Here is a 14,481-nt window from a genome sequence, read left to right as displayed (position 1 = left end):
AATTTTTTGAACCTGTTCAAGAGGAAAACATTTACAAAGCAAACTGAATATATTTGGTTTTTCTGCTTAGTGCCTTTGAATACTTCTTTAAAAAATAACTTGTCTGAAAGCTCCATAAGGACAGGGACACAGTCTTACTCATCTCTGTATCTCTTGCACAGGAACCAGTACATAACAGTTGCTCAATAAATGCCTGCTAATTGAATGGATTAAATACTAGATGGCTACTTTATGGAAACTGCTTGATGTCTACTTTCATAAATAGGGGAAAGTGAAGGTAACTGAGTCTGGAATAGGAGTTTAGATAAGCATGCTAAACGTTGTACAGTTAGCAAATTTGTAAGTTACCTGATAGTTTGTAACCTCATTTTACTGCTGTTGCATTCATTTTTATTCTCAGCACCTGGGACACTTAAGGCATTCAATAATGTACTAATTAAAGCCATGCCTTGATTTTGGTCCCTATTAAAAGAATGTGGTAAATTTCAAAAGACTGTACCCAAAATAACAACCTGTAGCAACAATCGTGTCCTGTAGCAACACGATGCAGATGTGGAATTCTGGCAAAGGAAGGACTGCTGTCCTCTGATGGCCAAGTAGATGCAACAAATGGAATCCGTGCAAGTCTGTCCTTGGACAGGTCATGTTTACTTCATTCCCAATAAAGATAAGAAAACAACTGAAAAGTACATAGTGAAATATTTTTAAAAGCTGCATGGAAATGAGAAAATGACAAAGGATGAGGTAGATGGAGTAAGTCTAAAGAAGGAGAAGGGTGCCTGCTTTTGGTAGAGCATGCGACCCGTGATCTTGGGGTCGTGAGTTCGAGCCCCATTTTGGGGGCAGAGATTAAAAGGAAAAAGGAGGGGTACCTGGGTGGCTCAGTCGGTTGAGCATCTGGCTTTGGGTTGGGTCATGATCTTGTGGTTTGTGAGTTCGAGCCCTGTGTTGGGCTCTGTGCTGACAGCTTGGAGCCTGGAGCCTGCTTCGGATTCTGTGTCTCTCCCTCTCTCTGCCCCTTCCATACTCATGCTCTATCTTTCTCTGTCTCTCAATAATAAATAAATGTTAAAAAAAATTTTTTTTTCCCTAAAGGAAAAAAAAAAAAGCAATGTGGATGAAACACGGCTGCCAAAGAAGCATCACACACCCCTGGGTTCAGGAGACCTCATGGGCAGCAAAAACTGTTCAAAAAAGACCACTAAAAAGGGGATTAGCTATTTTTTGTTAGGTTTTAGTACCGGGTTCCCACTGATTCGACCCCAAAGTGAAGCAAGTTCAGTGAAAAAACTGATATATCAGCATATATTTACTTGTGAGTCTTTGCAAGCACAGCTTGGACGTCTGATAACAATCTCAATCTGTACAATATCCGTGCAGTACAGGGCCAACCAGTATGTACTTCTTAGCTGTGCAATGGTAAGGATGACAGGGACAGTGCTCTGTCTCCTGATTATCATCCCAGTGTCATGAACGGTCTGTAAAAGATGGCTTCGTTGTGGAAAACTACAAAACTGGATGTAAAAGTAAAATGCAAACTTGTTTCGCTAAATCCATCTCCATTGAAATCCAGAAATTGCTCTGTGGTTGAGGGTAAAAGTCAAATCACCTTTTATGGAAATATTTGAATACATCAAGGTTTTCTGTTGGGTCTTATGGATCTGGACAGAACATCTCCCCTTTTCCTTTTATATTTTCCTCATCCTCTTCTTGCAACGCTGGTTGAAAACAGGGGAGGACCCCATGAGGCTATCAGTGGAGTGGGAACCATAGCTGCTGTCTGAGTCATCGGGGCTCTGGGGGATTCCAGCTTCACTCATCCCGGACATGGGCTCCTCGAAGACATCACTGCCCAGCACACCATGCCCAGAGACGTTGCCTTCTTCACTCTCTTGAGGCTCCATTTTCACATGGGCCAGATTCCAAAGAGGGGAAGCATTTACCTCCGTGCCTAGCAATGGAAGAACACACAACTAGTAGAAAGCCAAGGTTGGAACACAGCAAAACAAGTATTTTACCCAGGGCAGCCTTTAAGCTCAGTTTTTACTCTGATTCTGCCTGGCTGGAGAATATGGTTGTTATCTTCTGTTCAAAAAGCTACCAGCTCCAGGGGTGCCTGGGTGGTGGCTTAGTCAGTTAAGTGGCTGACTCTTAATTTCGGCTCAGGTCATGATCTCATGATTTGTGGGTTCGAGCCCCACATTGAGCCTGCTTAGGATTCTCTCTCTCCCTCTCTCTATCCCTCCCCAATCACCTTCTAGCTCTCTCTCTCTCTCAAAAATAAAAATTAAAAAACAAACTACCAATTCTGAATATTTTCCTTTCCACTTCCTCTACTCTCCTTTACCCCACCTCACCCACCCTCCCATTTTCCCTAAACCAGGGAAGTAAAACTACACAGGTACAAAGATTCCCTGTCTCATGGCCCAAAGGCAGGCACAACCATGGTTTCTTGTTCAGGTATTGTTTCTTCTTTTCTTCCTTCTATAAAGCTGTCGTATTTTCCTGCCTTTTGAGTCCCTGGTCCTCTCTCATATTATGAACTTAATGATCACTACAAAATGCTGGCAGCAGTTCCCAGAATGCTGAAAAGAGACATGGTTCCCAAGTCTGCAACAATTTCTCCTCGGCCCTCCTGTCTGTGTTCTAGCAACACTGTTTGTGGTTATTACTTCTTCCATGGTGAAAGGTTCTCTGCTCAACACTTAAAACGATGTGGCCTAATTCTGTTTAGGATTTGTGCATTGATGAAATGGCCATTTATATTTGTAAAAAAAAAAAGACAACACTGAGTATCTCGACTAATTTGCAATCTACCTAACTTAAGAATTGCTCATCCTGGTTCCTAAGGTGATCACAGAGTCTGGAAGAAGAAGCAGGCACCTCTAACTGGATAGCCCTATTTCAATCCCTTTCAGCTACAATTTATTGGGAGCACTCTAGCAAGGAAGCCCAACTATTCAAACAGCCTTGAGCAATTAACATTCCTCTATTTAATCTGGACGTTGTCTAATGAGTAGAAGCATCAGGAAAAAACAGTACAGCATACTAAGTGATAAAGGGGGCATCTGCCCACCCATATGGGTCAGCTAAATTAACTCTGGCAATCAATAGGATAACACATACTGAATCTATATCCTAACTTGGAATGATTTTAAATAATGCCTGTACAGTTGCGTTAGTCCTCCCTTCACTGATTACAAAGAAAAGAATGTTGGTATCACTAGATCAATGAGGCTGTATTTGTTTTTAGACTTTCCAATCTCCTGCCACCCACACTTTTTTTTCCTCTCATCTCCAGAGTTTGATTCCAAAATGCAGAGTGCTGAGATTGGCAGATCTCCCAGAATCAGAGTCGGTTGATTTCTCTTACTTGAAGCCTGTGGCGAAGCCTCGACCTCCAGGTTAGATGGGAAGCGCTCACTCTGAGCCCCGAGGACTCCCATGGGCAGTGACTGGTCTCCAGAAGTAAGGTCAGCCTCCAGCTCCTCACTGACGGGGAAGGTGATGTCACTTACAGGTTCTTCCTTGATCTTTACAGGTTTAGTGTCCTCTGTGGCCTTCTCAGGATTGACAATCCTTTCATACTCCTCAGATAGTTGCTTACTAATCTGTTGGCAAGCAAGAGTCATTTTTCCAAAGGAATGTTAAAAGCAAGGTGGATAGTCAGCTTGTGGCATCCCATGGAAAAAACAACATCATGTGAATATGAATAAAGCAACCACTGCCAATGGAAGGAAATTTTTTTTTTTTTTTGAGCATAGTTGACACATGGAAGGAATTTGTGTAGGGTGTTGAGTTTGCATTTGTAAATGACAGAGACATGTAAAGAAAAGTTGTTTGCAGAGACTTTGTGTGTCATTCATTAAGCTACACAAAGGCAAAAGAGGCTTTGTTAGAGATAAATCAGAATGGGGACAAAAGATTATATTTTTGTCTGTAAAAACTGTTGACATATGCACCGTAGGTGGATAATGAATGGTGCAGGAAATCTGAATCGCTTAGCAAAGACTTTTTTGTTGGGTGTTAAAAAGTCCTTATCATATTTTAGATTTGGGAAAAACAAAACAGTGAACAAATGACTTAAGGCCACATAGGTTAAAGAGATTAGGTATTTCTGGTTCTAACCCAAAATGGTATCTCTGCCCCCTCTTCCACCCTTGGGCAGTATCATCTCATTCTGTTTGGTTCTGTTTTTCACAGCACTTAATGCCAGCTGAAACTGTTTTGATCATTATTTATTTACTTGTTCTTGTTTCCCTCTCAAGAATACAAGCTGAAAGAACTTGTTCACTGTTGTATCCCACAGTGCCTGACTCAAAATAGGACTCAATAAATATCTGTTGAATAAAGCATGCTAACCACATTCTCTCAGACTCTACATACCCGTGTATAATTTCTTCCAGAGGAAGTGTGATCAATAAATGGAGCCACTCATTGGCTAAAGAAGGCCCCTGGCTCTGGCCAGGTCAGTGATGAGGCCGATGGAACACAGCCAGGGCCAGGAGGAGAGCATGTCAAGTCCACTCTGTTCCAAGACCCTGTACCCTGCTCTCTAGGGTAAGTGTTGTGGGATCCTGCTAACACCCCTACATTACACACTTTTACCCACTTCTCATGGGGTCACCTCACCTGTAGCATGTAACTGTGATAGTCCTTGATGCGGTGCTGCCAGAACTTCTGGAGGGAGAGCACACTGCCAATGCCCACTTCATGGAATACTTGCTCCATAACGTCAGGGAAAGGAGTCTGCCCCAGCCGGGCCTCCCGATCCACAGCGAAGCGCAGCAACTTGGTGAATTTAAGGCAGTACTCGTGTGCCACATCAGTGAGGGTCTCCAGGACACTTTCATTAGCACACTCAAAGCCTGCGTGGGCCAGGATTGTGGCCACTGCCTGGTAAAGGAGCTGCCGACAGGAGTGCCAGCTGAGTTCCGTCACAGGTTCCCCCTTCCCACTGAAAGGGGACACATGGCAATGTTATCAGTGCTCTCGCACAGGGGTCACCTGTCCTGTTTCCCTAGGAGTTTTATAATTTCGGTCAAGCCGCTGGCCCAGCTTTCTAGGGGATTCTATGCAGATTACAGAGCCCAGTTTCATCTTGCTGCGGCCAGCGCAGGTCTCAACAACTCACAGTCATCTCTGAGCTCCTCCAAGTACACAAAGCTTTAATAGGCAATACATGTCTATAACAAACAATATAAAAGAGTGTCAGGTAAATAGGAAGCTTCCTTTTACCATCTTGATATTGATCATTTGTAGGAGATAATAAAATTTAACACTAGAGCTGAAATACTGCTCAGTGGTGCTCTAGTTATTTCCCCACAACATAGTTTCCTCATATGCTGGGTGATAAATGGACTTTCAGAAATTCACAGTCCCAATTAGGAGATTCTTCTACAACTAAAATAGACCATTTGTGAAACTGGGAAAGCAACTCAATTTTATAAAAACAATTTAAAATACATACAGTCTCCAAAGCATTTTTATCCTACCCTGTGTAAAGAAATGGGTAGGGTCCCTATTATTCCCATTTGGCAGGTGAGGAAATTGAGGTTCAGAGGGGCTGGCCTGCCAGAAGTTGTACAGGTATTATCAAGAGGTTGAGCTTCTAACTTCAGATCCTATGTTCTTCATAATACTGTGCTTGCTTTGGCAGCATATAGAATATGTTCTTCATGATACACCATTTTGTCCTAATCACTGCTGTAGAAATCTTTTTTTAAATTAAATTAAATTAAGTAATTGTCTGAGAGAGAGAGCGAGAGAGAGAGCGAGAGCGAGAGCACGAGTGAGGGAGAAGGGCAGGGGGAGAAAGAGAGAATACCAAGCAGCCTACACACTTAGCATGGAGCCCAATGCGGGGCTCGATCCCACGACTCTAGGATCATGACCTGAGTCAAAATCCAGGGTCGGATGCTTCACCCACTGAGCCACCCAGGCACCCCTGTAGAGATCTTAATCTGAAAAAAAGAAAAAAAAAAAAAAAAAACAACCAACTTAAAAAAGCTGCCTGGTCTCCTAAAAATAACTTCTAGCAAACTTCTAATTACTTAGAAAAATATAAAATTCCTGTCTTCTGTCTCCCTCTGACAAAGGAAGCAAATGGATAAAATAAGGTACATACTTGGCATGTGTCCCCATGTGCTGTACAAGGGGGCTTGAGGAGCTATCCACCCACTTTACTATCATCTGCTCAGAAGCAACTACTGCAATCCACATAATAGCTGGAAAATGAAACCAACTGCGAAATAACTTTTCATTTACTATTTCCACCATCATTTCCCATGGCCAGGCTCCCTAGGCCAAAAGCTAAAGGCTCAGAAGTACCTAATAAATAGCTAAACCAGTATTGCTTTATTTGAGTAATGCATGGACTTATTTCATTTTTTTTTTTTTTAATTTTTTTTTTTTTCAACGTTTATTTATTTTTGGGACAGAGAGAGACAGAGCATGAACGGGGGAGGGGCAGAGAGAGAGGGAGACACAGAATCCGAAACAGGCTCCAGGCTCCAAGCAGTCAGCACAGAGCCTGACGCGGGGCTCGAACTCACGGACCGCGAGATCGTGACCTGGCTGAAGTCGGACGCTTAACCGACTGCGCCACCCAGGCGCCCCCGCATGGACTTATTTCAAAGGACAATAATTTTTTTAGCACCCCCATAGCTGATGCAAATTATTTCTGTTAAACAGTTTCTTAAGTATGTATAAAACAAACTAGTTATAAGCTTCTGATGGTTACAGCTCTTCCTAACAATTAAAATCAGAAGTTTGAGATTGGAAGAACAAATATTATTAAAATGCCTATACTACACTAAGCAAACTACACATTTAATGCAATCCCTATCAAAACACCACCAGCATTTTTCACAGAGCTAGAACAAAATAATTCTAAAATCCTAAAAAAGACCCTCAATAGCCAAAGCAATCTTCAAAAAGAAAAGCCAAGCCAGAGGATCACAATTCCAGACTTCAAGTTATATTACAAAGATGTAGTGATGAAGACAGTATGGTACTGGCACAAAAATGGAAACAGAGATCAATGGAACTGAACAGAAAACCCAGAAATGGATCCACAACTAGATGGTCAATGAATCTTTGACAAAACATGAAAGAATATCCAATGGAAAAAAAAGACAGTGTCTTCAACAAATGGTGTTGGGAAAACTGGACCACTTTCTTACACCATATACAAAAATAAATTCAAAATGGATGAAAAGACCTAACTGTGAGACAGGAAACCATCAAAATCCTAGAGGAGAACACAGGCAGTATAACATCTTTGACATTGGCCGTAGCAACTTCTTAATAGATACGTCTCCTGAGGCAAAGAAACAAAAGCAAAAATAAACTATTGGGACATCATCAAGATAAAAAGCTGCTGTACAACAACAAGAAACAACAAAACTAAAAGGCAACCTTCAGAATGGGAGAATATTTCAGAATATTGCATATTTGCAAATGACATGATAAAGGGTTAGTATCCATCCAAAATCTATATAAAGAACTTATAAAACTCAACACCCAAAAACCAAACAACCCAGTTAAAAATCGGCAGAGGACATGAATAGACATTTTTCCCAAGAAGACATACAGACGGCTAACAGACACATGAAAAATGCTCAACGTCAGTCATCATCAGGGAAATACAAATCAAAAGTACAATGAGATATCACCTCACACCTGTCAGAACGGCTAAAATTAACAACACAGAAAACAAGAGATGTTGGCGAGGATACAGAGAAAAGGGAACACTCTTAACACTGTTGATGGGAACGCAAACTGGTGCAGCCCGCTTTGGAAGATAGTATAGAGGTTCCTCAGTAAGTTAAAAATAGAATTACCCTACGACCTAGCAATTGCACTACTAGGTATTTACCCAAAGGATACAAAAAACTGATTTGAAGAGTTAAAAGGATACATGCACCCTGATGTTTATAGCAGAATTATCAACAATAGCCAAATTATGGAAAGAGCCCAAATGTCCATCGACTGAGGAATGGATAAGGAAGACATATATATTTTATATATATATATATATATATATATATATTATAATATATACACATAATATATATGTATTATATACATACATAATATATATATATTACATACCTATAGTGGACTATTTCTCAGCCATAAAAAATGAAATCTTGCCGTTTGCAATGACATGAATAGTACTAGAGAGTATTATGCTGAGTGAAAGAGGTCACAAATACCGTATGATTTCACTCATATGTGGAATTTACGAAACATATAGATGAATATAGGGGAAAAAAAGAGAGGCAAACCAGAAAACAGACTCTTAACTATGGAGGGCTCAAACTGAGGGTTGCTGGAGTAGAGGTGGGCAGGGGGATGGGTTAAATGGGTGATGGGTATTAAGGAGGGCACTTGTGATGAGCACGGGGTGTTGTATGTAAGTGATGAATCACTAAATCCTACACCTGAAACTAATATTACCCTGTATGTTAACTAACTGGAATTTAAATAAAAACTTGAGGGATACCTGGGTGGCTAGTCGGTTAGGCGTCTGACTTTGGCTCAGGTCATGATCTCACAGTTCGTGAGTTCAAGACCCACATTGGGCTCTGGGCTAACAGCTGGGAGCCTGATCCTACTTCGGATTTTGTGTGTCCCTCTCTCTCTGCCTCTCTCTGCTCATACTCTGTCTCTCTCTCAAAACTAAATAAATATTTAAAAATTAAAAAAAAAAAACTTGAAAAAGAAAAAAAAATTAGAAGTTTTACACACAACTACAGAATTCTAAATAATAGCATTGGGCACCTGAGTGGTTCAGTCAGTTGAACATCCGAGTCTTGATTTCAGGTCAGGTCATGGTCTCAGGGGATTGAGTCCTGCATCAGGCTCTGTGCTGAGTGTGGAGCCTGTGTGAGATTCTCTATCTCTTTCTCTCTCCCTTTGCCCCACCCCCCTACTCTCTCTCTCTCTCTCACTCTCTAAATTAAAAAAAAAATTTTTAAGTTAAAAATAAGTAACAGCATCAATTTAATAGGATGAACAACATAATTTTGTTAAAGCTAAACTGCCTTCAAAATGTCAATAGGGTACTGATCACCACAGAGCAAGTTTTCTTGTGCCATGCATGTAATGACACAGTTTTCACTATTCCTAGGACTTTAGAACCTTCGATTATACAGTGCCCCAGGACATCATCTGGTCTCCATCTGGCCCAACTGCAACCCTTACTTATTAAGCCTATTTCTGTTCTTTTCTCATTAATTTGGGACAATTAAAATAGTAGTAACTATTATCATCAATAAGCACATGCAATGAGTAATATGCAGTATTATTTATGGGGTTGGTTTTTTTTTTTTTTGGCTAAACACATATTTAACCTGAATCTAATCTCGAGGTAATAATCAGCAAATCCAGTGAGTGGGACATTCTATATTCTAAATGACCTGAACTCTTAAAAAAGATTTATATTGTTTTTTTTTTTTTTTTTTAAAGAGGAAGCTATTCTGGTTTAAAAGACACTAAACAACCAAAGGCAGGGGCGCCTGGGTGGCTTGGTCGGTTAAGCGTCCGACTTCGGCTCAGGTCATGATCTCACGGCCCGTGAGTTCGAGCCCCGCGTTGGGCTCTGTGCTGACCGCTCAGAGCCTGCAGCCTGTTTCAGATTCTGTGTCTCCCTCTGTCTCTGCCCCTCCCCTGTTCATGCTCTGTCTCTCTCTGTCTCAAAAATAAATAAACGTTGAAAAAAATTAAAACAAACAAACAAACAAACAAACAAAAAACAACCAAAGGCAATGCATGAATCTTTGTTAGGTTCTGGATTAGGGAAAAATATATCTACAAAAGGTATTTTGGAGAACTGGAGTAATCTAAACTGGGCTTATATTATTTACTTAGTGTTCATTTGCTTTGGTGTGATAATAGTATTGAAATCACATAGGAAATTTTCCTTATTCTTAGGATAAGGTGAAGAATTTAGAGGTGAAAGAATGCTTAGGAATTAAGGGGTGAGGGGCGCCTGGGTGGCGCAGTCGGTTAAGCGTCCGACTTCAGCCAGGTCACGATCTCACGGTCCGTGAGTTCGAGCCCCGCGTCGGGCTCTGGGCTGATGGCTCAGAGCCTGGAGCCTGTTTCCGATTCTGTGTCTCCCTCTCTCTCTGCCCCTCCCCCGTTCATGCTCTGTCTCTCTCTGTCCCAAAAATAAATAAACGTTGAAAAAAAAAAAAATTAAAAAAAAAAAAAAGAATTAAGGGGTGAAATATTGGGATATGTGCAGCTTTAAAATATTTGACAAAAAAAGTGTGTATGTGTATATGTTACATATATATTTATATGTGTATACACACTTATACATATGTGAGAGAAAATAAATGTAGCAAAATGTTAACAATTGGTAAATCCTGGTAAGGAGTATTTGGGCATTTTTTGTACTATTTAAAATTTTTTTCATGTTTGTTTATATTTGAGAGAGGGAGACAGTCAGAGTGTGAGTGGGGGAGGGGCAGAGGGAGAGGGAGACACAGAATCTGAAGCAGGCTCCAGTCTCTGAGCTGTCAGCACAGAGTCTGCTGTGGGGTTCAAACCCACAAACAATGAGATCATGACCTGAGCCGAAGTCGGATGCTTAACCAACTGACCTACCCAGGCGCCCCTCCTGTACTATTATTTAAACTTTTCTTTGGTCTGACAAACTTCAAAATGAAAACAAAAAGTAATTATTTCGCGCCAAATGCAAACTTACACACTGAAACCTAGTAGTAGCATTAGGTTATAAGGCAGTCATTCAGAGGACTTGGAATAGGGCTTCTCAAACTTAAATATACACACGAATCTTCTGGAGATCTTGTTACAATGAAGATTCTGATTCAGCAGGCTATGTAGGCCCTGAGACTCTGAACTTCTAACAAGCTCCCAGGTGATGTTGATGCTGTTAGTCTCCGCCCAGGTTTTGAGTAACAAGAATCAAGAACATTTTTATATTCTTTCTTAAATGATGTTATCAAAATGAAAATACAGTTGATCCATGAACAATGTGGGAGTTAGTGGTGCCAGCCCCCCGCCCACGCCATGAAGTAGAGAATCTGCATATAGCTTTGACTCCCCCAAAACTTAATGATTAATGGTTTACTTTTTTTTATATTTATTTATTAACGTCTTTTTAGTAATCTCTATACCCAACACAGAGTTCAAACTCACGACCCTGAGATCAAGAGTCACATGCTCTTCTGACTAGGCCAGCCAGGCACCCCAATGACAAATAGCCTGCTATTAACTGGAAGCCTTAGTGATAACATAGAGTCAATTAACACATATTTTGTATATGTATTATATACTATGTTCTTACAATAAAGTAAGCTACAGAAAAGAAAATGTTACTAAGAAAACCATAAGGAAGAGAAAATACATCTACAGTACTGTTCTGTAAAAATATCCGCATGTAAGTGGGCCTGCACGGTTCAAACTGTTGTTCAAGGGTCAACTGTACACAATTTAAACATCTTACATAAAACTTAATGGATTTCTGAGAATATGAGAATAAGTCCATGAACCTAAATTTTAAGACACTGAGCTAAATCCATAATATACATTTTAAATGAAATAGAAAGACTACACTCTGTGGATTGTGAGGCCATGGCTTCTTTCACATACCGGGGTAGTTCCTTGCTCCTAGCAAAGTGGCTGGTATAGAATAAGCACTCAATAAATATTTGTTACCTCAAAAATAAAAGATGCAGGGGAGGCTGTGTGGCTCAGTTGGTTAAACTCAAATTCTTGAATTTGAGCCCCGTTGTCGGGCTCTGTACACTGACTGCATGAAGCCTACCTGGGATTCTCTCTCTGCTCCTCCCCTGCATGTGCTCCGTCTTTCTCAAAATAAATAAATAAATAAACTTAAAAAAAATAAATAAAAGATACAGATTCTGGATTTGAAGATCAGTTCAAGTCTTAGACTTCCTACTAATTACCTGAGCAACTTTGGCCATGTCAATTACTCTTATCCTCAGTTTCTTCACAGGGATGTTATTACATGCTGAACAGTGTTGTGAAGATGTTTTGAGAAAAGTAAGATAGAGCAAAGCCTTGTCTTACCGATAAAAGTCACTCTCTGGATCACTGTGCCGAATCTGGAATGGTGCATTGGGATTCTTACAGTCTAAAGGCAGGAGGTCATCAGGAAGAGGAGGTGACCCAGGGCAAGAGGGAAGAGGTTCATTCTCTTCAGTCTTTACACCTTCTGTCTGCTGCTGACTCTGGGCCTGAGCTGTGGCAATGAGGTTGCGCAGACGTCGGTTGTGCTGGATCAGCTGAATGGTATGGATGGTGAGGCTGCATGGCTCTGAGGGGATGTCCAGCATAGTGGGGGGCTTGGGCTTATTGGCTGAGGGTTGATGCAGGGGTGGGTCATGGACTTCCACAAGACGGAACTCCCGTGGGAGCAAATCAAAGGAACTCCTGTTGGTCTGGCTTGATGAGATTGGTATCTCTCCCCAGTATCTCAACATTTTGGAATAAGAAAGAACTTTCACGTTAAATGTAGTGATAACTGAAAGCAGTGTTCTTAAATCTTAAATCTCTTATAGGCTTCTGAAGTAGAAAAATATGAAGTCTGGCCAGTTATTGACATAAAAAGTAGGCTGTTCAACACGACTTAGAATATGTCAGTGTCAGCAATGCTGTAGGACCAAAGACGTTCTCCCTGAAGAAATTAAGAGAGATACAACTGTTAGATGCCAGTCACCACAGTCACACACTATGACAATTCCTACTGGACTGAGCCATAGGTGGCATTTGGGTCATTAGGAGACTAACAGCTGCAATAGTATTGGGAGCTCTAGTGTCTGTGTTTTCCATCTCACCCCACTAACTCATTACTAGAACTATCGTGCCCAATCTTGAGCAATTTGCAAGGCAAGATACTTAAATGACACCTGGAATATTTCTCAGAGTATCTTGACACATCTGTCCTGAATCAGTAGGAGAAAAGGGAGTAAAGATAGGAAGAGGTGGTTCTTATTCTGTGTATGTCAAAAACATGAGCAACATTTCAATGGATCCTGGTGGAAAAATTTATTGACCAGTAATCTAAATGGTCTTAGGCATTGAACTTCTGACATACATAGGGAAGAATCTGAGTGATTTCTGCTGCCTCCTAATTGGCATCCCTTACTCCAGTCTCTCCTTGTGTCTAATCTATTCTCCAGTGCTGCTAGACTTACTCTTATTACAACTCAGATCTAATGGCTTCTCATTGCCTATTGGAAAAAGTCAGCCAGAATTCTTTGGTCTACCATTGATCAAAATTTGCAATCTGACTTCAACCCACCTTTCCAGATTCATTGCCCATATGTCTCTTTAAGTTGAACACATGTTTACCAAATGCCACGCATTATGGAAGAAGACAAAGACCACTGCCAGATCCCCGACCTGAGGTGAAGGAGAGAAATATAAACAGACTATTTTGATATAAAAATGTGCAGAAAGGGCTGCTCTAGAGACACAGACCTGGTGCAGTGGAATAACAAAGAGGGAGCTTCCTGGAGGAAATTACTACCCTAGTTCTAACATACATCATTCTACTCAGTTTCTTGAGAATGCCATGTATTTCCACAAATTGACTCTTTAAGTTGTGATCTGCCAGAAATGCCCTGCCACCCACTACATTCTTGGCAGACTTTTATTCATTCTTAAGTATAGGTTAAGTTACCACTCCCCATCATCTCCCCAGTAAATCTCCCTTTATTATATTCTCACAGCACTTCTGGTGTTTCCATCACAGCATTTAGGCATGGGTTTAAACTAGTACTTATCTCAATCAATTTTATTCTTTCATCTATCTCCCACAACCATGATCTTTGTACCGTGTCTGGCACACAGTATACCCGGCATTTAGTGAGCGCTTACTATGTGCCAGGCTTTGCCTTTATTGTTTGATTCGGTTTTCCCAACTACCTCAGTTTTTAAGGGTGGAAGCTAAGGCCCACTGTCTTTCCCAATATCACAAATGACCGAGGGAGACAATCCAGATAGGCTCTTAACCACTACACTATACAGTCTCAATAACTGGTTTTGGAAAACAAACAAAAGAATGAACAAAGAAACGGATCAATGAGGGGACACACAAAAAATCGCCCTCTTCCTTAATTTCACCGAAAAGAGGACGAAGAACAGGCACCAAGCTCAAGGAACGTCCAGGTCCCTCGGGGCTCCTCGGTCACGGTCAGCAGGCACAGGCGCCAATCACAGGATCCTGGGGTCTCCTGATGCCCGGAGCAGCCGGGAGACGAGGAGGTCTGGACCTGGACGGAGGCACTATTCACTGCCGCTTCGCAGGAGCTGGGCTGCGCGACTATACGACTCGGAAAGGCCCGAGGCGAGGGTCGCGCCAGGCCCGGAAGACTGGCTTTCGGATTAGAGGTCCCAGGCTGCCGGAAGCGCTTCTGCTCAATCTGGCTGTGCCACAGGAAGTCATTACTATCCGGTTGCAACCTCTAAAGATGTCCC

General features: G+C 41.4%; 1 protein-coding gene across 2 annotated transcripts; it reads right to left on the bottom strand.

Moving 5' to 3' along the window:
- Window positions 1-1,048: 1,048 nt before the first annotated feature.
- Window positions 1,049-14,382, bottom strand: SUPT7L (SPT7 like, STAGA complex subunit gamma). Of its 2 annotated transcripts, none has more exons than XM_047069352.1 (6): window positions 14,128-14,382; window positions 13,304-13,404; window positions 12,070-12,676; window positions 4,633-4,957; window positions 3,374-3,611; window positions 1,049-1,951 (listed from the first exon to the last, which is right to left on the bottom strand). In XM_047069352.1, exons 3-6 carry the CDS (start codon window positions 12,480-12,482, stop codon window positions 1,689-1,691), a joined length of 1,239 nt encoding a protein of 412 aa, XP_046925308.1. In that variant the 5' UTR covers window positions 12,483-12,676; window positions 13,304-13,404; window positions 14,128-14,382; the 3' UTR covers window positions 1,049-1,688. The 2 variants fall into 2 exon arrangements, with proteins under 2 accessions (XP_046925308.1, XP_046925309.1); XM_047069353.1 differs by having other exon boundaries at window positions 14,153-14,382.
- Between the last annotated feature and the right edge of the window lie 99 nt (window positions 14,383-14,481).

This window comes from Lynx rufus, unplaced genomic scaffold, assembly GCF_022079265.1.
Source record: "Lynx rufus isolate CCGP_SWC_20201006 ecotype Redwood Valley unplaced genomic scaffold, mLynRuf1.p SCAF_8, whole genome shotgun sequence".
Taxonomy (NCBI): domain Eukaryota; kingdom Metazoa; phylum Chordata; class Mammalia; order Carnivora; family Felidae; genus Lynx; species Lynx rufus.
This window is presented reverse-complemented; position numbering and strand designations above follow the sequence as displayed.

Coding starts and splice junctions, on each gene's coding strand:
- SUPT7L (XM_047069352.1), bottom strand. CDS start 12,482: ATGTTGAGATACTGGGGAGAGATACCAATCTCATCAAGCCAGACCAAC. Junction 3,612..4,632: donor ATCACAGTTACATGCTACAG/GTGAGGTGACCC, acceptor GCTTGCCAACAG/ATTAGTAAGCAACTATCTGA. Junction 1,952..3,373: donor GGCTTCGCCACAGGCTTCAA/GTAAGAGAAATC, acceptor TTCCATTGCTAG/GCACGGAGGTAAATGCTTCC.